This window comes from Bradysia coprophila, assembly GCF_014529535.1.
Source record: "Bradysia coprophila strain Holo2 chromosome X unlocalized genomic scaffold, BU_Bcop_v1 contig_38, whole genome shotgun sequence".
NCBI classification, from domain to species: domain Eukaryota; kingdom Metazoa; phylum Arthropoda; class Insecta; order Diptera; family Sciaridae; genus Bradysia; species Bradysia coprophila.
In genome coordinates, this window is record NW_023503327.1 from 316,960 (window position 1) to 343,550 (window position 26,591).

Here is a 26,591-nt window from a genome sequence, read left to right on the forward strand (position 1 = left end):
ACCTAACAACAATTGGCAAACGATCAGACCCTAGCTGTGAGCTGTGTGGGCATGAAGCAGAGACCGCAGAGCACTTCCTCTGCTGGTGTCCGGCATTCATAAATAACAGAAGGAAATATCTGGGTAACTATACCATCTTGTACAACCAGATAAAGAACTTTCACCCACAGGATATCCTGAACTACATTTTTAGTACAGGGAGATTCACCACAGATAGTAACTCATAAACTCAAAAATTATAGCGAGCACAATGGGCCCAACGGAGGCCTCCGTGCGCGACCCTTAATAACCAAATAGGGGCAGCTATCTTAATAAAAAAAAAAAAAAAAAAATGTCCTATTGAGTTCTTACGCATCTTGGATTGTCGCATGCATGCTATTGTGTAAGGTTTCTTGAATTTCTTGACAACATAGACAATCCAATAAAAGAAATGCTAAAGTCGTAACTTACGTAGGTTGGATTTGTATCTCAAAAGTAACCAGTAGTCTTGTCGACACTTTTTTTTTACTTGCTTTCCTGATTAAGGGACGTTGTAAGTGTGATTTTTTTTGGAAGTGGTAAAAAGATTTCACGTAAAAATTGCTAGAAAGAAGGTCGCAATCAGTAGTTGAATGTTTCTATACTTTCATTTCAACAAAGTGGAGCTCAGTCTGATGTGTCTGATGTCTGAAATTGTTTTGTCGGGTGCTCGTGCACCCATTGCCACCTAGAAGTCGCCGCGCCTGGTTTGGGCCTTGGTGGCTCCATTGCCTTCATTATTAGAAACAAGAAATTTCCTACTCTCAATCAGATGTATCAGATGTGTAGCCAATGGCGGCAATGGCGGACATTTTTCAAAATGGAAATTGTACTTGATGTGTAGCTGCTGACATCCGTAGTACTACCATCCGTAGATTCTTATTTTGATTGATTTGGTAATTTAAAAAAAAACATTTTTTTATTCGTTTAATTTTGAACCAGAAACCATTCAGTTTTTCTATAATAATAAATTTTTGCCTAAAATTTCAAATTAAAATTTCTTTTTGTTTGCATCAAATATAATTTTTGTTTTGTTTTGTTTTGTTTTTACTTAAATTTGATTTAATTTTGTTCTTTTCGTTTCAAATATTTTTATTGGTACACTCTATTAGATAATTTAGGTTTTTTTTCCTTTCCTTTCTTTCATTCACTTGGATTTTTGTTCTTCTTTTCTTTTTAATATAATAAAATTTTGTCAAATGTACATAATAGAATAATGTGGTTATTATCTGCCCGTATTTTTCTCTTTCTCCTTGTCGTTCTCATCAAAAAATAAAGATGTTCCCGCTTCACTGACTCAGTAAATCGATACACTAATCGCTAGAAATCGTTTAAACTTAAACCAGTTACAGTGTCCGACTGAAATCTTCTATCACAAAAGTTTCCCGAATTCTTGTTGGTGGAATTAGTCCAATTTTACAAAAAAAAAAACTTGTGACAATAGTGCGATGTGAACACACTGTCATTAGTGATGTGAATTTAATTTAAATGAATCTAGATAGCTAAAAAAAAACTTCAGCAAAATGGAGTGCTCAGAAATTCCGTCTAAAATTTGAAATCGACAATAACACCGCATTTTACATTTTTGTTTTGTTTGGTAGTGCCTAATGAAAAATGCATTCGAAATACAAAATCCGACAAGGTGAGAAATTGAGTGATCAGACAGAATGACATGATTCTATCTAAAAAAAAATAAGAGCAAAACTGAACAACGTACTGCCACTCTGAATAATTCAAACGAAGTAACAGATTTTGTTCTAATCAACAGAAAATATATTTAAGAAACTGAAGCAACAGATTCATAGTGACGGTGATATGCTTTTGCTTGCCGTTTACTACCAGGGAATCACATCACACAGAACGACATAGCTTCATACTAAAGTAATGATTCACTCTGAACAAAGAATTAACTTTACGGCACCCTAATTTCGGATTGATATTCATCTAGAACAAAATGTCTTTACTTTAGCACATTCGTGTGGATTCAATTCGGCATTACGTTGATATTTCGGAAATGCTACCGAAAGTCATTCACAATTTATGATTTACTGATTCAAATAGTCGAGCTGACAGAATATTTTATCAGTGAGTGTGGACGAACAATCTATCAATTTATTAGACACACACCAATTTATCGACAATGAATTTTAATAATTTTCTTTTTTGTTTGTTTCGATTTTGTTTCTTCTTTCAAAATAAAATATTTTTTTTAATACTTAAACGTATGCGACAAACACAACATCAACTTAAAGTTTAAAAAATAAAAATTAAAAAAAAAATTCTTTATATCTATGCGAAGGTAGATTGGGTTCTCACTTTGGATAGCGAAACAGAATTTACTAATCACTAAACAGATGATTTAAGGGACTGGGGTTCTTGTGGGAATTATACTTCGTTTAGCGAAAAATTAAAATAAAACAAATCGAGACAATGCTGTACGGATTTAAGCCGCGTTCGATTTAATTTTTGATTATGTATTCAACTGAGACCACAGTAGGTTCTGTTAGTTGAACCAAGTCAAAGATGACTATTGTTTCAACGTGGTTTCTATGGGGATCTTGATTTGTGGGTCATCCGTTTGGAAGGCAGTGCACACTATTGGGAATTTTACTGACTGAATTTACCGAGATCTACCGAAAATTGTGTGAGTCTACCAAAATTTACCGAAAAAGTTTCTTTTGGTAATTTTGGGTGAGTCTTGGTGAATTTCGGCAAATTTCAGTAAATAAAATTCCCAATAATATGCCCTGACTTGAAAGTCATAAAAATGTATTATTTCAGCCCAATTGGTAAAACTCTGTGTTTTTCATTTAGTGACATTACAATACCAGCTGCACTTCTTTCTGGTCCAAAAAAAAATCATCTACGACCCGAATGTTGAAGTTTACGAAATCTAAAATTACTTCTGGTAAGTGTAAAGTGTTAGCTGCCGCTTTGATTATTGAACTGCAATATTTATCACTTGCCTCAGATGTAGAAGAGAATGCAAATATGAAGCACAAAGAAATAGTGAGTGAAAAATGCCGGCCTCTCAAATCGAGAGGAATATTGGAAAGGTTGACGGAAAATTCGGAGCCATTGAGACATTATGAAGAGCTGAGTTAATCATGAACTCTGGGCTACTCTATCTACTTAACCCTGAACACTTGTCCTTTGAACCTAAATTATCCGGTTCAAGAGAAATTACCTTGCCAAATCAATACGTGCTTAACACATAAATACTATTGCAACAAAGAGAAACATTCGCTTGTAAGAATTCTTTCGTCTGGTGGAGATGACCGTCTTAGTGAATTCTGCTTAGAGAATCCAAATTTCGATACGTTACGACAGACGGCAGCACTAAGAGCCCATCTCCTGGACTGAGCACGAAATCGTCAACAAAATACTTGTCTCTGGTACAAAACTGATCTCTAGAGTGATAGCTGACTGGTAAATGCTGGCAGAAACTTTTGACTTGATATTCTCATTCTCTGGTGGCTAGACACTAAATCTGCAATCGCAGTTCACCGTTTTGGGTCTCCGTTTAGACAATGCACATGCGCAGAGAGAAAATTCTTTCTGTGATCATGCGCAATATCTAAACGGAGACCCAAAACAATGAAGTGCGCTGGCACCTTAACACTAGACGCTAACATCGAGATCAGTTAAATTAACTGGATTTTTACCCTTTTTACATACAAATTTTGACATATCACTAGAGGTGTGCGCCGATCTTAAAATAGTCGGCGGCGGTGCGCCGACTGGTAAGGGATCGGCGGTGGCGCGCCGGCAGAAATTTATAGTCGGCGGCGGTGCGCCGATCGGCGCGCCGATAAATTTACAAAAAATCTAAACTTTCGAAAATAATGCAAAAACATTTGAAAAAGCGTGCGCAATCCTTTTTCCGAACACTGAATTCTTACTATCTTGCGATCTGAAGTATCAACCACTTATACAAGGGGAATCAACTGAGACGTATCTCACCTTTTATATTTTGAATGTACAATCACTGACCTATTATTTTAAAAACATCTAATTTAATGAATCCAAGAATGATTAGTGAGTTTGCGTAAATGACATATAAGCTATAAGTCAACTTATAAGTTGGAAATTTTAAGTCACATCTTCATACTAGATGTTCTGCAGGTTTCTTATTTCCAACTTATAATTTATGTCATTTACGCAAACTCACTACTATTATCTTTCGATTTATGCAATAACCGTTCCCGTTGCCTTTAGTCCATCTTCGATGTAGTAGTAGGTTTTCGCAAATAAGAGATTTAGATAAACTTAAATTTATAAGTAATAAGACTACGCCAAAATGATTCTTTTCCCAACTTTTTTACATAAAGCAGCTAAAAATTGAAAATAAAGATACCAGTGTTTCGTCTTTTGACGAAAAAACTTGAAACCGGAAAGATTTTCCACTTTATAAATTCCTGAAACATGTGATTTGCGCCATTTTCCACCCAAATTCCACATAAGGTCTTAAGTTTGCCACTTTACAATTATAGTAGTATTCACCGAGTTTTGACTGATTCACTGTATTTTGTTCTCTTTCTTCTTTCTCTTATCTGCATCAACAGACAATAAAAGAAACTTTGTCTGCCGTCTGCCGCGCTCCATTCCATTGCACAGAAAATAGAGTAACGTACCCAAGGGTTCACGTTAAGTGAGGATACAGAAAATACAAATGCTGTTTCGATCTCGGATATCGATGGCGGTCCCAGGCCAGCGTGATCTGATCATCCTTAGTTGTATCCATCGATACCCTTCCCAAGACAGCAGCAAACTTTTTCTTTGGACTAGTAGTTAAAAATTTGCATAAAACACTTGCCATCTACTGATGGAAATAGGATACGTTATAGAAAGCTACTTCGAAGATAACCCTATCGTAGCATCAGAAACAAAATCACCGTCGCCGTCGTACAGTGTGAGTAAGAAGAAAAACCCAAAGTTCCAACAAAAAAAATTAACAAAAAACTCCTTTCTACGCATATAGAAACATAGCAGCATAACCTGACTTATAAATTAAGAGAGATAAACTTTTGCTAAAACCTTGTTAATTAAAATGGCTGAAAGCACTAAACGTATAAAATTTCGGCGCGACGAAAATACAATCGGCGGCGGCGGCGGCGTGAGCTATTATTTTTCAGCGGCGGCGCGCCGAAAAATTAGCAAAAAATCGGCGGCGCGCCGGCGTAAAATCGGCGGTGCACACCTCTACATATCACCCATCGAGCTCAGTTAAATTAAATGGTTTTTTCCCCTGTTTTTACGCTCTTTTAACACGCTCAATTGGGAGAGAGAGAAACCAGTTTTGCCATTTTGAGATCAGTTATAGAGTGACATGATCGGAGCGAGTGTTATGATGAAAGAGAAGCAAATACTTTGACAAGTGCCCCAAGACAACTTATAATAGCCTGGTCTTCGGTCCTCTCGCTCTCAACATAATGCTTAGTTTCCTCTTACGAAAAAAGTACTCAGTGTGAGAGACAAAATTGAATTTTTCCAATTTTTGCTTTATTTATTTGACAGCTCGCTCTCTCACGGAGTATTTTTTGTTGAGTGGAATGGACACTTACATGTTGAAAGAGAAAGCAATATTTTGACAAGTAAGGCTCGGAACGGGTTTGGGTTGACCTGATCAGTTCAGGTTATGACCCGAACCGGTCTTAGACCCGAACCGGAACTAAGACTTCGGGTTCAACCCGAACTTGACCCGAACCAGAATTTTCGATTTCGGGTTCAAACCGAACCCGACCCGAACCCGAAGTTATTCAATCCGTACTTGACCCGAACCCGAATTTTCATTTCGGGTTTGATCCGAACCTGATCTGAACCTGAAATTTTCAAATAGATCAGGTCCGGTTCGGGTGACCCGAAAATTTTACACTAAAAATGCCAAAAATTTCGGGTTAACCCGAACCGGACCTGATTTATTTGAAGATCTCGGGTTCAGGTCAGGTTCGGGTCAAACCCGAAATGGAAATTCGGGTTCGGGTCAAGTAAGGGTTGAATAACTTCGGGTTCGGGTCGGGTTCGGTTGGAACCCGAAATCGAAAATTTAGGTTCGGGTCAAGTTCGGGTTGAACCCGAAGTCTTAGTTCCGGTTCGGGTCAAGATCAGGTTCGGGTTCCGGTCTGACCGAACCCGACCCGTTCCGAGCCTTATTGACAAGTACCCCAAGGCAAGTTATAACTAACTAGTCTTCGGTTCTCTCGCTCTGATCATAACAGTCTATTGGTACAGGTGTAGCTGTCAAAATCAAATATTTTGATCGAAAAATTAGAAATACAAAACGATAACAGAATGTTTACAACAACAATTCTGACCGCTACCCCGAAACGAGCATATTTTGTTTTACACTCATCTGGTCCGTTTTGTTCCCATACAACATAGAAGGGACATTTATGGGAAATTCAGGGATGTGGGAGATCGCTTCGTCCGATGAGTATATAGTTCACACGGACAATATTGCAATGATTAGAAACAACGACTAATATTGCTGTAAAATTCATTTACCAAAGAGATTTCATTCGTGCGTCGAAAGTAATAATCAAAAACAAAAGAAACTCTTCAATGAAGAAGAAAAAAAAAACCTTCGACAAAAACACTCAGGTCTCGCAGATTTCACTGCATGTAAAACTTAATGATAAACGCAAAATAATAATTCAAAAGAAATTCTTTGTGACTTTAGTTCTTACTGCGCTTTCTCAACGTTCTTTCTGGTTCAACTGTTGATGATGCCGCAGGTGATGATGCAGTAGATTTCTTCTGGTTTTTCGTTTTGGCAACTAATTGAACAGTTGTTTCAATCAACGAATCAACACGAAAAAAATATTTTTTCAATTCACAAACCTTTCTTTCTGCCAGCGTCCGCTTTCGATTCATCTGGACTCGTCGCCGGTTTAGCTGCATTCGGTCGCCGTTGTAAGTTCTACGGCAAAATTAACCAGACTTAGAACTGTGATTGGGAATAGAACAACACGGTGGTGGGCACCGTTCATACCTTTTTTGATTGTTTCGTTCGTTTCTTGGCTTTCTTCGACGATTCAACGCTGGACGAGCTATTCATTTTGCGTCGACTCGGTGATGGATCGCTGGATGTTTTGGTCTGTTGCTTTGCTTTCTTTAACGGAGACACCAGTTTTGACGTAGTTTCCGATTTTCGTTTGTGACCGGCCGGAGATTGTTCGTCCGTTTTAATTTGAGACTCATCATTGTACAGAGAAATGTCCACTGAAATGGTACGATGGAGAATGTTAGGACATTTGTTCAGTTGACCGAACTTGAATGGATGGGTCGTGTCGTGTCTACTGTTTTTAGTCGCAAACTAATCATCAAAAAATCAAGGGCAATGGTTCATCAATTCAGGTTAGCCTGGAGTACCTGAACCGAACCTAAAACTATAAAACTTGAGATCGCGTTCATACAAACGGGTGGAACCTTATTCAGACTTTCTTCAGGTTCAGGTCAAAACAGCCCTGTGCCGAGCGTTACGGGAAACGATAATCAGCTACTATATCCGATCGACCAAGGCATTCAGGGAGCCTCGACAACTAATATGCACAACAGTAGTGACATCGGAGTGTACTTACGTCCATCTGGATTTTCTTCGGTTACTTCTGGTCGTGGCAGCAATCCTTTTTCCACGTCAATTGATTTCTTCAATATGTTGTCAATTCGCTCCCGTTCATTACCCGTTAATTTGTAACTATTGCCTGCAACGGTGTCCATCGACACCGACGTCAAAATGCACTCTTTGTCGATGTTATCGTAAAAGGTCAGCTTGTAGGTGCCGTTGCTATTGTCTTCTTCATTCAACCAACGAACACGACATTTTTTCGATGTTCTGTACATGTTGTGACCGCATTGGCACAGAAAAAAACTGCCCTCATCATTTCGGACAGCCAGAAATTCGTCGCTGTAAATTGAAACGTTTGTTTTGGGTTAACGGCTGCAATGCGGGTGAGGCAGGACAGTTGAAAATACTTACGCAAAGAAAATGATCAGCTTGTCCTTGGGGCCGACCGAATTTTTATTCGCCTCGCTCACTGACATTCGCGTAGCCAATACTAGTTCGGGAGTCGGTGACTGATATAGATTCGTCTTGACACGATTCCGCTTTGATTTTACCTCCGCATCGTTCGGTGTCGGTACATTGCTGCTGATTGGCGCAGCTTTTGCCGAAGATGTGGTTGGTTTCTCAGTATCTGTTACCGACAGTGTTTTCGCCACTTCATTTTCGCTCTTTTTCGGTGATTTTTGAACTGCTTCCTTCTTTGTCGGTTCCACCTTCTTATTCGGTGGAGTAGTGGGAGTCGTAGGTACGGAAATCAGCGAAACAGTAGCTGCCGGCGTTGACGGTGGCTGTGATGAGCTTTTAACATTCTCCGATTTTTTCGGCGTTGTCATGGATTCAGATTGAACGGTTGCATTGGATGGCGATACTGTCGGATTTGCTTTTATCGGACTGATGACATTTGTTTGCTTTCTGCGCGGTACAGGCGATTTGGTCGCCTCGGGACTGGAACCGATTTCTTTCGGAGCCGTTGTATTGGTACTCGGTGCAGAGGTATCGTCGTGCGAATTCTTTTTTGCTGCTAGGAGTGCACTTGTCCGTTCCTTAACTTCGTCCAATAAACGTTCAGATATCGTTGATGATGGCGTTGATACAGTAGCTAATGACGCCGTACTTTTAACAGGTGACACCGACGGCAATTGCTTCGGTGTTTCGGTATTTTGTTCGATAAGCTTGGCAGATGGTGTCGTCGGTGTAATGGTGGTATTGTTCAATTCACCTGTCTGTGCATTGGTAATGTTAGCACCAATCGATCGTGACCCTGTTGCCGCCGAACGTGGCGATGTATGTTGCAATTGACCGGATTTCGATGGACTTACTGGTATTGTTTTTGGTGTCTGTAGCGGTGACTGTACAAGCGACTGGGTTGGATTTAGTTGCGGCATTGGAATATTCAAATTTGGATTTGACATCAAGAAAAAGTTTAGCAACTCGGGCAGGTTGTGAAAGTTGCCCAACGGTCCGTTGGTTAATGGTTGATTTTTTAATTGAGATTCCACCGGTTGTTGTTGTTGCTGCTGCTGCTGTTGCTGTTGTTGTTGCTGTTGCTGCTGCAATTGGCGTTGTAACGTAATATACGCCGCAGTCTGCTGTTGTATATTCGATAGTTGAGATTGGAATTGAAGTTGTTGGGCTGGATTGATCACAGGTATATTGTTGGGGTTGAATTGGTTGTTGAATTGAACATTGGGCAGTTGATTTGTACTTTCAACTTGTGATGGTTTTGCAGGCGATTGGCCTTGTTGCATGTTAGTTTTTGTAGCCTGCGGTCGTGATGTTGAACTCATCGTAAAGTGATGTGTCGTTTTCAGCTGGAAAGAGACACAGTTGAATTTTGTAGTGTCATTTAGATGAACAAAAAAAAATAGTGCGCTGACTGAGGCATCAACAGACGATAAGGACTGTGTCGGTTCGTTTTAACTACCGCAAACAATTCATCTGATGAAATAAGTCCCGCATTACGACGTAACTTTTTCAAAAGCTTCATTCACTTCATAGGAATGTTTTGACATTTGGTCGAAGAGTCAAAAGAATTTTTTGACTGACGCTACGAATGGTGGGCAAAAAAATTGTGGTTTCCACTCAACGTTATTGTTGTTTGCATAAAATGTTAAACGAAAAAAAAAAACCGAATCAACAGCATAACGCAATTACCAATAAAATCTTAGTTTTAATGACAACAATTGTGGTAAGTCACCGCCTTTAAATAGCAAAAATTCACACTGGCCAAATATTAGAGAAGATTGGGAACACTAACATGGAACAGAAACCGTTATCACTTCCTAGCATTTTTATGATTTACCAAAAGCGGCTTCCCAATTTTTGACAACTTTTTTTTTACAAAATATCGACAAGCATCAAAAAGTGTAAACCCATTGCACTGTTATTTGTACTCACCGTAATAACATGGAAATAATCGTCCTAAATTCTGTTGTTATTCGATCACAGACACATAAATAAAAAAACGGGAGAGATCCCCTTGACCTCTTTGAAATTATATTTTCGAGTGTAAATATCTGGACTGCGAATATTATATTAGATTCTTAGCAACAAATTTTGGGCAATATGGCGCTCGTCGTACGACAATTCAATGACGGGTGTGCGTCAATTTTTTTTTCTTCGAAATTAAACATTTTTATTTTGAACGTACAAGGAGCAAGTGTTCCACTTTAGATTTCGAATTTTTTTTTTAAATAGACAAGTGAACGGATGTAGGTTCATTTTCTCTAGGTTTGCAAGGTTCTGAAAAGCAATACCGATTCGATCGAGTAAAACGGCAAAATTTTCTAAAAATAATGCTTAGTTGCCTCTTACCAAAAAAGTACTCCTTGTGATAGACAAAATCGAATTTTTCCAATTTTTCCTTTGTTTATTTGACAGCTCGCTCTCTCACGGAGTACTTTTTGTTGAATGTACACTTAATAGAAAAAAAGTTGCCTGACATTCACTGCAAATCATTCCACGAAAAAATTGAATTCTCAATTACACAAAAAATGGTTTTTAGCCCCGTACGAAGTACAAAGGGGCTTATAGGATTACGATGCCGTGTGTAATTGATGGAATTCGAAGCAGACGGTAAGGGCAAAGTGTTTGCCTATGTTCATAGATGACGAATCTGCAATAAAAATTTTGTCTGTCCGTCTGTCCGTCTGTCACGTCGATATCTTGAGTAAATCAAATCCGATTTCAAAAAATTTTTTTCCCTGAAAGATAGGCGAAATAGTGAGGCTCAGTTCGAAGATGGGCATATTCGGGTCGGCCCTTCGTGAGTTAGGGCCACCTAAGTGATTTAAGGTCTTTTGGTGATATTTATGGCAAAATAAACGACGGCAAATGATAGGTATTGTCAATACCAATCCAGGAAAAAAAAGTTTTTTAAAATCGGGTAAGTGGGCCGTGAGTTAGGGCCTTAGAAGTGAAATGCTACTAGGGCCCTATGTGTATTTTACATAGAACTCGAGTAAATTTCATTCGTTTTTCGTAATTTTTGTCTCATTTGGAAGGTAATCAAAGGCCGAATAGAATGTTGTTGAAAAAAAATTAAATTTGGGTCCTTGGACTAAGGCCACTACTAGGGCCCTATGTGTATTTTACATATAACTCGAGCAAATTTCATCCGTTTTTCGTAATTTTTGTTTTATTTGGGAGGTAATCAAAGGCCGAATAGAATGTAGTTGAAAAAAAAATAAATTTGGGTCCTCGGACTGAGGCCGATACTAGGACCCTATGTGTATTTTACATATAACTCGAGCAAATTTCATTCGTTTTTCGTAATTTTTGTTTCATTTGGAAGGTAATCAAAGGCCGAATAGAATGTTGTTGAAAAAAAATTAAATTTAAGTCCTTGGACTAAGGCCACTACTAGGGCCCTATGTGTATTTTACATATAACTCGAGCAAATTTCATCCGTTTTTCGTAATTTTTGTTTCATTTGGAAGGTAATCAAAGGCCGAATAGAATGTAGTTGAAAAAAAATTAAATTTGGGTCCTCGGACTGAGGCCGATACTAGGCCCTTCAAAAAAATAAAATTACATAATTACATAATTACATAATAATTGTACTTTAACTACATTAACCGGCGCAATAGGCTTACGATCAAAGTAGGGCGACAGACGCACTAGGGTCACGAACGCAATAGATATACGGGTTTGTACGGGGCTCAGTCGCAGCAAACGCTCCGACTGTTCTGATGGCTCGTTTCGTTTCAATTAACAAAAGGCATACAGTTGAGTTCGAGAAGTCTAGCTGTAGACGAACTACAAGTTCTTTTTAAATTCTAAAGACCACTCAGATGTGTTCCGATCGTATCCACATCGTAAGTAAGCCGAGAATTTAAAATAGAAAATGGGAAGAGTGCAAGGTAAGTTCCTTGCTCACCCACTCATTCAATAAAAATTCAAATAAGTAATGTGACATCCCTCTAACTAAAGGTGTTATCGTGAAGCTTCTCTAAAGTGGATGCTTTCACCGGAAATGTACGCACATTTAAACTAAAGCGTTTCCGGTAAAACGTAATTTTTAAGATTACCGCCAACATTTTATTTCTACTGGGTCATCTCTTTAGAACCTTACATCCCACCAAACGACAATATTGTTGTTTGTTTACATGATTGGACATAATAAATTTCTCATCATTTTGGTGGCTTTGACGAATATTTTAAGTCAACCGCTAAGCGAACTGTTAATGCTCAAAACAAACGAGGCATTGAAAACGTGTTTTGGTCCTGGTTTTGGTCGCCTAGTTTTCATTGACAGATGCAGCAGTCGCGATTTTGAATAGAAAAAGTTCTAACTTCATTTGACAGTTTCGAAAATTTCGTCATGAAAAATAGGACCAAAACACGTTTTCAATGCCTCGTTTGTTTTGAGCATAAAAAAACACAAGAAGCACATTTTCACTCAAAATCTGTATTAAATCACATCGAAATCACCGAAATTATTTCAATTTTCACAACCGACACTAAATTTTTGTGTTGGTGATTTGACGTTTCAAAAACAATACTCATGTTACGATTAACGACTTTAACGACGATTTTCTTCGTTAAACCATATTTGACTAAGTTCAGATTGGATGTGATTTGGGTGTGAAATTGAGTGGGAAATGCTATTTTCATAGATTTTCTTTTTGTAAAATCTTTTAAATGAGACAATATTTTGAGAATGCCCGATATACGAGTTTGTGATTTTTCGTGTTTCTGCTGGTATGTGACAAAAAATCGCGAAAAAAAAATCGATCCGTCCCTTCCTTATTCTGACTCGTAAGTCAGATGTCAAAAGGTCTCCAAATTTTCGTATAGTCAGATGCAGTGAAATTTCAGCTGTTTTTCATCTGATCCACATAGACTATCAAAACTGTTTAGGGCGATCGTTGTAAACTCAAGAACTTTTTTCTCTTTCATTTTCATTAAACTGAATGCAAAACTAATTAGTAACGTGGTTGACACACTTTTTGTTTCAATGAATCAATTGTGGAGAATATAAATAGAAAACGTGACTCACAATACTTTTATACGGTTCAAGCTGCTACATGCACGTGCGTGGTTGTGGTAAAGCCCTTTTTATTGTTTTGATTGTGGATCAGATAAAAAAGCTGAAGCAAACTCATGCTGAAATTTCACTGCCTCTAACTGTAGGCGTATGCATTTGCATTTGTTATGTGTTTTAATTCACACCAAGAAATCATGTCTACTATCTCAATGAAAGTCCACATCTGATGTCATCAGCTTCCAAATGACTTCTATGTTAATGCTAGGAGCAGTGCTATGTGTTCGGTTAATTAAAACTTTCGAGATGTACCTTATATGTGGATATCAATCTTCTTGTATTTGATATGGAACCAGATAGTCATAAATATCAAATCGGGTGTTAGACATGAAAAAAATAAGCGTTGAAGCTTGAATATGTTGCGTTTTATTGAACAATGTTTGGTAAAACTTATGAAGTAGTAGATTTGTTAATTGCAATTGCTGACTAATGATCACTACCGGATATTTATAGCAGATGGAGGTTGTAGTAGAAATACACAGTTCAAAATTGGATTTGAAATGAAAATGTCCACAGTAGTTCAATGGTAGAGCATCAGCCGACAAGTTGAAGATTGTGAGATCCTGCCTCAATCGTGCACATAATTTTTTTTACTTGAAATCCAATTCGATTCTAGTGTTTCAAAAATGTCTAAAATATATCCGGAACTTTCATGCTTTTTGTTCAATTTAATTTAATGAAACCTTTGCCTGGAAACTGCTTCCACGGGAATTTCAATGATCCAAATCTCTGGAATTCGGAGTAGGATCAATATGGAAACTTGTTTAATTGCATTTGGCGTTGCAGCACTATCATTTGGAATCAATTTCCATTACAATTTTGAGGGTGACGAAACAGGAAAAGTTTGGGCAACCAATGAAAACAATCCATTTCCGTGGGTAAAAATTGAATATTTTCGCGAATTAAATTTTTCGAAATTCGAAACATTTTGCTAATTTTTGTTTTTTTCGCATCAACCTATCAAAAAGAGTGCGGTGTGTGTGTAGCAAAAACGGGTCTTTTATCTAACTTCATACTACTGGTCCGTTCAGTGTATGATTTTCGTAAATTCGTGAAATGGCTGCTGTGAGCGATTGTTTTACGGTTGGAAGTACGGTAGCTTGTACGACCTGTTTTCATAAGAATATTGAAGGTGAAGTCCTTGCCTTCGATCCCGAAACGAAGATGCTGATATTGAGTATCCTTTACAAAAAACCAATTCCAAATCAACGTCAAATTGTCCAACAAAAAAGTTGATCAAGAAAAATGTTTTTCTCTGTGGTGACATTTTGTGCGAGAGTTTTCGTTTTGTGTCAAACAAGTTCCCGATATTTTTTAGCATATAATTTCCGATTAATTCAATTGTGTGTGGTAAATGGCCGGGCGAATTGACGATATTCATTTAAATTGCTAGAGTTTGTGGTTTCCAATGTGCAATTCAATCAACAATTAATCAATTCGGTTCGATGTTGCAAACAAAATAAATCAAACAAAATGTTGACGATTTCAACGTGAGATGAGGGAAGGGTTTTATCGTGGTTTCGTGTACATACACAAAAAAAAAATGTTCTCACATGTGCCTCTCTCTGTCTATTAAAACATTTATTTGGGTTTTTATTCCGGTTTGTCAATCGTGTCGAATGAATGACCATCCAGAATTATGGACATTTCATCGTAAATAAAAAAAAAACAATTCGAGTCGGTGTCGAAAGCAGCCTTCTTATTGTTTGACTGCTGTTTGACTGTTTTGTTTGAAAATGTTTAGTTGAACAACACTCTCTCGATGTTACGATATTCATTGACAAATTTAACTTAGTAGCATAACTTAATGTTGCACCAAATATGCTGCAGAAAAAGCCCATTTTGAAAGTTTCAATTGTTTTTGTCAATTTTCGTTAGCAAATATTTTGCATAGCCAAAAATGGTTCTGAAAGACTGCGAATTCATTGAACTTTCAATGCTCCGAAACTCTCTTTTTTTCGTTCAATTGAATGACACTGTTTCCGACGAAACGATATTTTCAATTTTTGTATTTAATTCGATTGTACGACTTCGATTCGCATACCAAGGTTTGTGTGTGTCCGGAATTTTCTTTCTTTTGCATTGTCAAGAATTTGGTTTATTGATTTTTTTATACAGAAATTTCCCGCCTTACGTTACTTGGTGCATTGGTCACTACATGATATTTATGGGCTACATTTGCTTTTCGGTCTGATGATGCACTCATTTCACTGTTTTGCTTAGTTCGCTTCTTTGTAAATTAATTGCTGTCCCAGTCCCATGCTCTGTACGAGCAATCAATGTAACGTTGAACTGCAAGTGCCTCAACAATGTTTACTATTCAAATGATCAAGCATCACAGACTTCGAAACCTTTCGAAAAAGCTCACATGCTAGATTCTGCCAAGGAAATGTATCGGCTCGGTTATCAACTTACCCGAGCAAGAAAATAAAGTGAAAAAGATCATAAATCTGCTGGTGAACCTTCACAGTCCATGATAGTGTACATTGAGCCAGAACATTTGTTTACATAACGAGCAATTGACCGATTCGTTTGCGTTTCGTTTCTTCGAAAATATTTCATTTATCGAACGAACATGGAAGTCAACGGGGTGCTGACATCGAACATAATAATTGTGAGATTTGCTGGTAATCTTCGAGAAATCCTCTGCAGACGATGTTGTTGAATTTTCCCATAATTTCGATGGAATTTTACTCCAGACTAGACTGATAAAACTATCCATCCTAAAGTCATTTAACTTTGGTTCATCTACATTGGAGAAAGGATTTTCTAACGTTTCGATTCGGGAATTTTTAGCAGGTTTACCATGTCAGTACTGTATTAGTAAAGAACCAATCATATGAACAATGAACGTACTTAACTCCTTGTTCATTCGTTAATTCGAACGACCCTGACCCACATACACCGCTCTTGTTGATTTAAAACTACACTTGAGACTTGATGCCATGAATTTTTTCGGTGAATCCGATTTTACGTCGTAACAACAAAAAATTTTCCTTAACCAAATTCCATTAACAACAAAACAGAATGCCATTCAAAGGATTCATCAAAATTGAGTGATGTTTACATAGTAAATTTATCACTTTGCAGCGATGTTCAAGTGAAAAAGGAAAGCAACACAATATCGGAACCAAAACAATCACTGGATTTGCAGCGGGTAACTTTTTTTTCCCCATTTCCCCACGAATTGTTTTTCCAAAAATTTAATTCCGAAAATTTTCCGCATTGTTACAGTTAAGCAGAAGGGTTCGCAATGCGATCGAACAAAAGAAGATTTTGGTGTCGGCACTACAATCCGGTGTCAGTCCAGACGGTCAGAAACTGTACATGGCCATATCCAAAACTATAAGTAATCAAGTATGTGACGCTGGTTCAGCCGATGATTTTTGTTTGTTTTATAAATGTCCTTTTGTACACCATGTACAACTTTTTGCCCAAGCTAAGACTTACCAGCTTGTACCACAAACACCTGTACGAGTTCGCTTATCATTTGAAGTATTTAGGTCGATGATACTTCAGAAGGTAACACTCAATGCACTTGGGAATGCATATTTTGTGGATCAGCTTGTAATAACTGCCGGAGCAAAATGTCCTAAGATTTTGAGGTTGTCTTACTGTATCGAAATTTGACTAAAATTTGACTTAAAGATTTGGTCAAACATCTGCAAATTTATCTACTGAAAATATAGGTCAAACCTGTCGCATGTAGTCGTTCAATCCACGAAATTTTTGTTTTTTATTTTTTTTTTTGCTAAAATTTCAAATTTTCAATTTATTGTTTTGCAGGTGAATTGGTCTGGTCCCAACATAGTAGTATTCAATGATGTCACTATAACACCTCCGTATAAATTAGAAAATGTGACTGGGAGTCCCGAGTCTCGGCAACTTGCTTATGTTAAAAAGATAGTGAGTGACTTAGCCATACGTGCACAATTTGACTGCGCAATCGAACGAATCGACCAATGTTCTCTTTAACAAAAAAAAAAATCATTTTTACCTTCCAGGTCGACAAGTTCATAAAAGATCAGGCAGCCGTCGGTACAGCTGCATCGACACCGGCGTCATCAGTGGCTTCCACAACGACTGTGTCAACAGTGTCAGCCAACTAGAAATGATTTAAGATTACACATTTCGTTTAGGGTTTAACGAAAGAGGGAGATAGAGACGGGAGAGAGAGAGAGGTAGAGCGATAGGGAGAGAGAGAAAACAAAAAACAAGAAAAATAAAAACCAAAAAAAGGAAATTATTTAAAGAAACAAAACAGCAGCAGCAACAGATTGGTACTTAATCCTACTGATTTGGTGTTTTGTTTGTTTTTGAATTTTTATTTTTCGTCGATTTCGGTTGTTTTGGTGTTGTACACAAAAAAAAACTTTTTAAAAATTCAAAACAAAATTTAGAAAATTTATTTACCATTTTTCATCGTTAAAAATTCTTTTTTTTTTTGCAAATTTTTTACAAATTAAATCTTGCGTGGCAAGCGCAGGTACTACTCCTTTTTTTTTCTTCTTCAGTTATTTTTCTTCTTTTCACACATTTTTTAATTTTTAAGGAATGTAGTAATACCAAATCGAAACATTGATTCTTTGTTTTCATTTTTAATTTTGAATAAATTATTTATAAACAGAATCGGGTGGATTTCTCGTCAATTCCATGTTTGTTGAAAGCTTTACGAACTTCTTAGACTCGAGCAGGGCCTATTTTTACTAAATTAATTCTTACCAGATCGATAAAATTCTAACAAAATTCTCCAACTTCAAAACTAACTTTGGGGATTTTGAAGAGTTTTTTTTGTAAGAATTAAAATCTTAATAGTAGGCCCTGAACTCGAGCCCAAAGTATATAAGGCACTGAAAGTGATACAAATCCCCAACGAACACATGGAACCCAAGGGTTAATTCTAGTCCAAAAATTCTCAATTTTTTCCATCACTTTTCGTCATTTCATCTAAAAACACAACAGATTGCATCGTAAATGTTGTTTTTACTGCCTTTTCAGTTGTTTTCCATGTCTTTGAGCTTAACTGATTACTTCGGAATGAGATCTAACAGAAAACAAAATTTGGAAATTTTAAGAATTTCTGTGAAATTTTGGAAATTAAATTCCTTAAAATAGGCCCTGGTTTCCACTCAACAAAAAGTACTCCGCGAGAGAACCGCGAGAGAGTAAGCTGTCACGTAAACAAAGCAAAAATTGAAAATTTTTTGTCTGAGTACTTTTTTGGTAAGTGGAAATCAAGCCTTAGCACTTCAGGAACGGGTGCACCGTAAATTCATATTTTTCAAATGCTAACTGAACACTGAACCTGGTCTCGTAATAAATGAAAATTGATTTTAGAATCGAGAAATATGTCGTAGGGTTCGTTCGCAAAACTCACGATTTGACTGGTGGTATTTCCAACCAGAGAATAAAAATCAAATTTTTTCGCTGTACATGACAAATCCACCAACAACGGTTATGCGAACGAACACGGTTTTATGTCTCTTCTAATATCAAAGTGGAAACACTCCTAGGACGGAAGGCGGTATTTTCCTGACCAATGGACTATATGGATACAAATCAGACTGGAGAGCCGAAAATATATCGATAGCGGCGGCTAGCCGATAAAAAGACATAGCCGGCGGCGGATAAATCGGCTAAAATGTATTGAAAAATCTGGCGGCTATTGTCATTAGCCGCCGAGTAAAATGTACTAGCCGCCGATTTCAGCCGACGAAATTATGTGGCGTCGGCTGACGGCGCGGCTAATTTTGTGTTTTTTCGTAATGTTCGGCGGCGGCGGCTATACATTTAGCCACCAGCCGCCGTTTTTGGGCGGCTAAATTTCGGCGGCTCTCCACTCTGGTACAAATGCGAATCACATACGAGATCGCAATAGATGTTTGTGTATCTGCAACCTGACCTGCCAGGTTTAAACTGGATTCTTTTTCGTCCAGGTCTTGACTTATCAGTGAGAAAATATAGTAAGAAATGGACATGCAGACGTTGATTTCAAAGGACAAATGATTGAAAATGTTCGTCGTATTTTAGGATACCCAAAAAAATAGCGACCAGCTATTATAACTTCTAAGTGAATCGATTGGTCAGATTGATACACGAATTCTTAGAATCCAATTCTTTCGATAAAAATCAATGAAACTCTTATTCGTACGCAACTACTCAAATGTATTATCCAAAGCTGGGTCATTCTGTTCAGTTTTTTTATGCATTCACAAATATCAAAGGCATTTGATGGAGTATGCTCGGACGGTATGCTTAGCTCGACTATTTTCTGTTTATTTCACCAAAATCTCCACAAATCAAAGATGAAACTTCGCAATTTCCTGATGATCAACAAGCACAATTCGAAGTTCGTTGGCTTTGGCATAACCTTCGGCAACGGATGGTACACATTCACTACTTTCAGGTACAGCAACAACCAAAATAAAATTAATACGAGCCACAGAATTCCGGTTATAATAGAACCTAACGGAAGACTTTCATCAACGGTTGGCGATCTGTCGTTCGGGTCATCACAAACAATTTTCGAGTTTTCGACGTTAGGCGATGGGGTTTCACGGTCAACTTCTGGTTTCAAAATTTCCTCCTGTACACCGTCAGTCAACGGCTTCATATGGTTATTATCGTTCTCAGTGACTGATGGTATTACATCCCGAACTGAGACAACGTTAGGATTTTGACTGTAAAATGTTGGAGAAAATTTTGCCAGAAATTCGTCTTGGTCAGTGGGAGATCGATTGATGAAGGTATTATTGATGATGATCGTGTGTTTTGGATGTTTGCTTATCAGACCTTGAACCAATTCCGGTTTCATCAAACTCAACTCAGTGATTTCCTTTAATTGTTTCTGGAAACGAGAAAACGAGACAGTTTTGAAACAGCGGTCCCGACAACCTATATGCATACGGTGAATACCTCCTTTTCTTTGGAGTTATGATCCGTAGTCATGATTCTACATTCCTCAATGTCGTACTGTTGCGATTTTTCGACTTTCAGTTTGGTCTTGAAATCGGCATCTGAAGTTTCACCATAATGGTTCGCTGGCTCAGTAGTTCTTCTACTATCCACATCTTCATCGCTCAGAATTGGTGTTCTCGAGTATTCCCTCGGTTGACGCCTCATTGTGAACTCATCGTTTTTCTCGGCATATTCACGCGGCTTCGCCTGTTTGGTTTTGTATCCTCTTTCTGCTTTCAATGCACTGTTCCGATGACTTGACGTTAAATTTCTGTTTACCTCTCTGATTGGTTGCGAAACTTGAACAAAACTTGAATTGGACGATTCCAATCCTTTCAATGTTGGATACAAGATAGGAGCTGACGAACTGGTCATTGTTTTCGTTTACGGACGGGCGAAAGATTTCAAACATCAAAAATAAAAGTTTTGTGAAAAATGTGACAAAAATTGCACTGGTTCCTTGCTGCGCCTTGCTGTGATGAGTTAAGTCAACACGGTGAAAGTGGTTTCTAATGCAAATTTTGGTTTCAAACTAAGCTTTAAAGCTTGAGTGCTGTTTAAAGCTTAAACGAGCCGTAAGAACAGTCGGAGCGTTTGCTGCGACTGAGCCCCGTACAAACCCGTACATCTATTGCGTACTTGACCCTAGTTCGTCCGTCGCCCTACTCTTACCGTAAGCCTACTGCGCCCGTAAACGTCGGTAAAGTAAAATTCTTATGAAATGTGTACGTCTTAAAAATTGCGCATAGCGCAATTACGAAGCCCCGTACGACGTTCCTTTCAAATGTAACACAAATTTCGAATTGACCTAAAATTAAGTAAGTATCATTTTCACCGATTTATATTGATTTTACAAAAATCCAAAATGGCGGCCGACGGCCATTTTGTTAGGAGGTGGAAAGTAGTACGGCTGCTTTACATTCGTTAGTACCTTTCAAACAAAAAAAATTTGAAATTCGGTCAAAGTTTACTCGAGATATTAACAAACGAGCCATCAGAACAGTCGGAGCGTTTGCTGCGACTGAGCCCCGTACAAACCCGTATATCTATTGCGTACGTGACCCTAGTGCGTCTGTCACCCTACTTTGACCGTAAGCCTATGCGCCGGTTCAATACCCTCTCTAGCAACCAAACTACTTTTATTAAGGTGGTGAAAGAATCAAGTAGCCTTTGGAATTTACATGTACATTATAGCATTGTCCATCAAAATGTGAAATAGTGTTTATAGAATACAAAGAAATACATTGTGAATTTGACACGGAGAGCTGAGAGTTTGTTTGCTAGAGAGAGTATTGGCCGGTTAAAGTAGTTAAAGTAAAATTATTATGTAATGTGTACATCTTAGAAATTGCGCATAGCGCAATTACGAAGCCCCGTACGACGTTCCTTTCAAATAAAACAAAAAATCCAAATAGCCCTAAAATTTTAATTTATTGAGTATAAATACACATAGGGCCTAGTATCGGCCTCAGTCCGAGGATCCAAATTTAATTTTTTTTTTCAACTACATTCTATTCGGCCTTTGATTACCTTCCAAATGAAACAAAAAATACGAAAAACGGATGAAATTTGCTCGAGTTATATGTAAAATACACATAGGGCCCTAGTAGCGGCCTTAGTCCAAGGACCCAAATTTAATTTTTTTTCAACAACATTCTATTCGGTGTTCGATTATCTTTCAAATGAAACAAAAATTACGAAAAACGGATGAAATTTACTCGAGTTGTATGTAAAATACACATAGGGCCCTAGTAGCTTTTCACTTCTAAGGCCCTAACTCACGGTCCACTCACCCGATTTTAAAAAACATTTTTTTCCTGGATTGGTATTGACAATACCTATCATTTGCCGTGTCATTTACATTTCCATCGTCCAAAAGACCTTAAATCACTTAGGTGGCCCTAACTCACGAAGGGCCGACCCGAATATGCCCATCTTCGAACTTAGCCTCACTATTTTGACTATCTTTCAGGGAAAAAAAATTTTTTGAAATCGGATTTGATTTACTCAAGATATCGACGTGACGGACAGACGGACCAAATTTTTATTGCGGATTCGTCATCTATGAACATAGGCAAACACTTTGCCCTTACCGTCTGCTTCGAATTCCATCAATTACACACGGCATCGTAATCCTATAAGCCCCTTCGTACTTCGTACGGGGCTAAAAACACCACCTTCACTGTACGGCCGAGTAGCCACATATAAGCTCACTCCAAGAGACCTAGCTCACGCTCCGGTGAATCGAATTTCATAAACTTTTTTTCCCTGATTGGTACGGTCAATACCTATCTAATAAAGCAAAATCCATCTAAATACGTTCAAATTTGGCCAACCTACAAGCAAAAACGTCTTGCCGCCCTGTACCTAGTTCACACCAAGGGGTCTAACTCACGAGTCGGTCATCCAATTTTCATAAACTTTTTTTTTGTCGATCGGTATTGTAAATACCTTTCATTTGACGTATCACTCACAAGTGTAGTGCTTAAATGTCTGTAGATATCGTCGAAAAACAGTTAGGCACTTATTGGGCCCCAGCTCCGGAAGGGTCGACCCAAAATCGCCCATCTTCGAACTTAGCCTCACTATTTTGACTATCTTTCAGGGAAAAAAAAATTTTTGAAATCGGATTTGATTTACTCAAGATATCGACGTGACAGACGGACGGACGGACGGACGGACAAAATTTTTATTGCGGATTCGTTATCTATGAACATAGGCAAACACTTTGCCCTTACCGTCTGCTTCGAATTCCATCAATTACACACGGCATCGTAATCCTATAAGCCCCTTCGTACTTCGTACGGGGCTAAAAAGAGTTAGGAGGTTGAATGATTATGATAGTAGAATAACTTCAAGAGCTCCAAACCTCAAATAAATGAGAATCGATAGAACGACATGAGAAAGTCGCTGGCTACAAGAATTCAAACAGAATTAACTAGTAGACTGGTAAGTATAGTTCCCAAGAAATTATGAGCACTGACACCCATCGCTTAGCAAAAGCCGATTTAGACGATTTAGGTAATATGCAATTATGGACAACTTCGTTGGAATTATCAAATTGGAACAAAAACTTCCCTTCAATATCTCTCCCAACCACTGTCTTCCCAATAACTGACTCGATTTCAGATTTTTAATTGTAAGCCCCTTGCAGTTCCAAATGACGAAAAAGATTCTTTTTAGCAAAGAAAATCCCAGCTTCTAGGAGCCCTAGTATTGAGCATTAGTTCCATGTGCGATGGGTTAACTGGAAGACTGATTATTTGCGTGTGCCTCAAATGTATGGAGAGCTCGTAATTGTTAAGTTAAAAAATGCAAACTTTGAGACTCTCAAGAGAATAAAATTTCACTTTTTCTCCACTTTTTGTGCACTTGTCGATAAGATCGGTTTCGTGCCTTGTCCGAATTCCGAAAAATCGTGATTCTATGCTTCGACAAATTCCTGGTCACCCTAATTCGACTCAAAAACTTTTTTTACTCTACGACAACCATCGGAGAGGGTAAGTTCTGACAAGTTTAGACTCTCGTGTTTTGGATATACACCCTGCTGGTGATTGATTCGAACTAAGGACAAACACTAAAAATCAATTTTAAACAGCAACAGGTCAGTCTCTTCGTTCTTCTATCGTTTTCCAATTCTGTAACACATTTGAATTCACATATTTCATGTGATGATCGACTGGGGCAAATGATTGGACAGTACAGGTAAGAGAGATGCACCTACCGTTAGATGCACATTTGAACTATTTGAAATTATTGCTCAGTGGCAATGAAAATCTAATTTTTTTGTCTATTACCTTTAGTGTAAGTGGACTGTGTGTGGAAAAGCCACAGTACACAGGGAAAAAAGAAAAATGCGCCAAATTGAGCTCAAACGCAGCCTTCACTTCCTCAATGGTTTTTATTTTCCGTTTTAAAATTTGCGTCGTTTAATGATTTCCGGTCGCCAATTGATCGGATGCGTCTCTTCCGATGCTTCGTCATCTTGCTTGTACACCTTAATCGTTTTATCCGCTTCGGTGGTGATCAGCCGCGTACCGGACTGATCGAAAGTCATCGAAAAGATGCCGGCTTCGCTGTCCATCGAACCGGGCTGAACAGGAGCTTGAAATCTTTGGAAATTGTAGCCGGTACGCCAATCCCAAAAGAACAGTGTACCATTGTCACCGCCAGACACTAGCACACCATCCGGATTCACGGCCATACAATTGACAATTGAACTGTGGCCGGAGATGTTCTGCACGAATTTACCTTCGGGACACGTCCACTGTTTGATGTTGTCGGGTGAGGCGGATGCAAACATGTACCTGACGGGATGACACAAAACTTAAATAATAATCCGACTGTCAGTATGGCTCAATGATTCTTACAAAGTTGGATGCAGTACGACACTTCGCACGCTCTTCTTGTGATTGGTTAGAGTGCATACACTTTTGCCGGCGGCCAGATCCCATAATCGTACCGTTGAATCGTGACTGCCGGTGATGATTTGAGGATTGGATGATTGGGACACAACACTGGCAATAGTGTTGGTGTGACCAGTCAGCGTGTGAATGTTCGCTTTTGTTCTCATATCCCAGACACGTGCAGTCGAATCTCTGCCGGCCGTAATTAGTACGTCGATTGTTGGATGCAATGCCAACGAATATACAGCCGACAAATGACCGTGATAATGGCGGATGACCTGCAGAGACAAACAATTTTTGTGAAATGATCCGGAAGAACACGTACAGAACGTGTAGTAGTGGTACATTCGAAATCGTATTGCTATTCACCTTATTGTACTCCAAATCCCAGCACTTCACTTGTCGATCTTCACCGCAACTGAATAAATACGGATGAGTAGGGCTGACTGCAAGACCTCTGACCGTACTGACATGACCTAGAATTAATGTCCATTAAGGTTTCGCTCTTTTGAAATAGAAGTTCAGCAGCCGACATACCAGTCAGAGACAGTTTCAATTTGCCACTGGCTAAATCCCAAATTTTAATCACCCGATCAGCAGCTCCAGTTGCAAACCATTCATTGCCCGGTTCGACAGCCGCACATCGTACCCATCCTAAATGGCCGGATATAACGCGATACAATTTCCATGGTGCGTGCCATTTCGGTTTGGGTATGGTCGGTGCCTTCTTCGGTATCAACTGAAGATTCGATGTAACATTTGATGTGTTTGATGGATGTGCGGCAATCGGAACGAGACTTTTTTGTGGTTCGTACGGTTGAATGGCAGTTTGAGGCTCTTCTGTTTCGTTGGAAGGCGTTTCAACCGATGAAGATGCATCCAGTTGTTGTTTCTGTCGCGTTGCATTTGCTTTCTTTACTCGATCGAATACCAGGCCGTAACTGTCGCGTGCTTTTATGGATTTCTTTACGCGTTCGCTGGAATGGAAACAATTTGGAAAATTCGGTAAACGTTTCACGCACGGAAGATGCAATTATTACTCACAGGTCTTCGTCAACTTCAGGCAGCATTGCCTGATTGGATACAAACATATCGTGAGATCGTTTCAGCGACCGAAACACTAAAGTGTGAACTGAATGTCTTTGTACGTCCTCCATTTGGATATTTATTTAATAAAATGTTAATAAGAAAATAGCGGATTGTTTACTAGGCTGACATCGGTTGACAGTAAGATGCGTGCTGGAGAAACGTTTAGCTGTCAAAGTAAATACGGTGCATGCGGTGCATTCACAATCGAACGGTTATCTGTCATGCAATTAATACAGAGATATCATAACAGATGGCGTTGCTTCCGCTTTGCCGGGTAGAGTGCTGGTAGAGAGCAAGGTACATATACATACTGAAGGTAACGCAAATCCTCAGGGAATTGCAAAAAATACGCATCCAAAGTTTCGGTCGAATTTAAGATTTGTTTTGTTGCATCCGTGACGTTTGGCGTAATAATGTTGTTGGATCTGCGTTGTTTAGTATTGAGTTTTGGCATGAGTTGCAACCTAACAAAGTGAATTTGACTTGTGTCTAACATTATAAAAACAATATTCACCCGAAACTTTGGATCCGTGTGTTCTTGCGTTTCTTGCGGATTTGCGTTACCTTCAGTGTTCATTTATTTTGGGTAGAGAGGTGGTTACCGACTACTCACAAAAATAGCAGAGACTTAGATTAAGTAAATTTCTCAGCTCGATTCTTATCAGCAACAGTTTGATTAACAATTGCAAACCGAGTAATACTTCCAGAGTTTTGTAAGCTTTGCAATCGTTCAGAAATGAAATAAAGTAATCGACTGGTATTAGTTTCACTTTTAACGTATTATACCACGACAGAGTAAAGTAAACCAGGCAGGAGCAGAGGTCGAAAATACAGAGGACAGAGGACGGTGACAAAAACACCCAATTACTACGTGTAAAATAAATTACAATTATCAAACTTCATTTTGCAATGAACATTTAAATTTGTTTATTAAAATAATTTTTGGCAATGAATATAAACCACCCAGGTATGGTCTAATGTCACCTCGGAGGAAATAACGATTTTATAAACG

The 26,591-nt window shown here is 38.4% G+C and overlaps 4 protein-coding genes across 5 annotated transcripts; 1 reads left to right on the forward strand and 3 right to left on the reverse strand.

Moving 5' to 3' along the window:
- Positions 1–932: 932 nt before the first annotated feature.
- LOC119069609 lies at positions 933–20,648 on the reverse strand. Of its 2 annotated transcripts, XM_037173701.1 has the most exons (4): positions 20,043–20,647; positions 19,644–19,974; positions 18,606–18,610; positions 933–1,351 (listed from the first exon to the last, which is right to left on the reverse strand). In XM_037173701.1, coding segments are annotated over exons 1-3 (750 nt in total). In that variant the 5' UTR covers positions 20,460–20,647; the 3' UTR covers positions 933–1,351; positions 18,606–18,608. The 2 variants fall into 2 exon arrangements, with proteins under 2 accessions (XP_037029596.1, XP_037029595.1); XM_037173700.1 differs by lacking the exons at positions 933–1,351; positions 18,606–18,610 and having other exon boundaries at positions 19,272–19,974; positions 20,043–20,648.
- Positions 6,498–10,180, reverse strand: LOC119069604 (general transcriptional corepressor CYC8-like). Its single transcript, XM_037173695.1, has 6 exons — positions 9,980–10,180; positions 7,997–9,393; positions 7,599–7,924; positions 7,010–7,239; positions 6,859–6,937; positions 6,498–6,794 (listed from the first exon to the last, which is right to left on the reverse strand). The coding sequence occupies exons 2-6, from the start codon at positions 9,367–9,369 to the stop codon at positions 6,694–6,696; spliced, it is 2,109 nt and encodes a 702-aa protein (XP_037029590.1). The 5' UTR covers positions 9,370–9,393; positions 9,980–10,180; the 3' UTR covers positions 6,498–6,693.
- On the forward strand, positions 14,142–17,756 carry LOC119069611 (LSM12 homolog A). Its single transcript, XM_037173704.1, has 5 exons — positions 14,142–14,304; positions 16,154–16,284; positions 16,362–16,484; positions 16,914–17,033; positions 17,132–17,756. The coding sequence occupies exons 1-5, from the start codon at positions 14,184–14,186 to the stop codon at positions 17,234–17,236; spliced, it is 600 nt and encodes a 199-aa protein (XP_037029599.1). The 5' UTR covers positions 14,142–14,183; the 3' UTR covers positions 17,237–17,756.
- A 3,318-nt stretch (positions 20,649–23,966) lies between the features above and the next one.
- On the reverse strand, positions 23,967–25,753 carry LOC119069613 (pleiotropic regulator 1). Its single transcript, XM_037173705.1, has 5 exons — positions 25,535–25,753; positions 25,028–25,467; positions 24,860–24,966; positions 24,455–24,768; positions 23,967–24,391 (listed from the first exon to the last, which is right to left on the reverse strand). Exons 1-5 carry the CDS (start codon positions 25,645–25,647, stop codon positions 23,998–24,000), a joined length of 1,368 nt encoding a protein of 455 aa, XP_037029600.1. The 5' UTR covers positions 25,648–25,753; the 3' UTR covers positions 23,967–23,997.
- Positions 25,754–26,591: the final 838 nt, after the last annotated feature.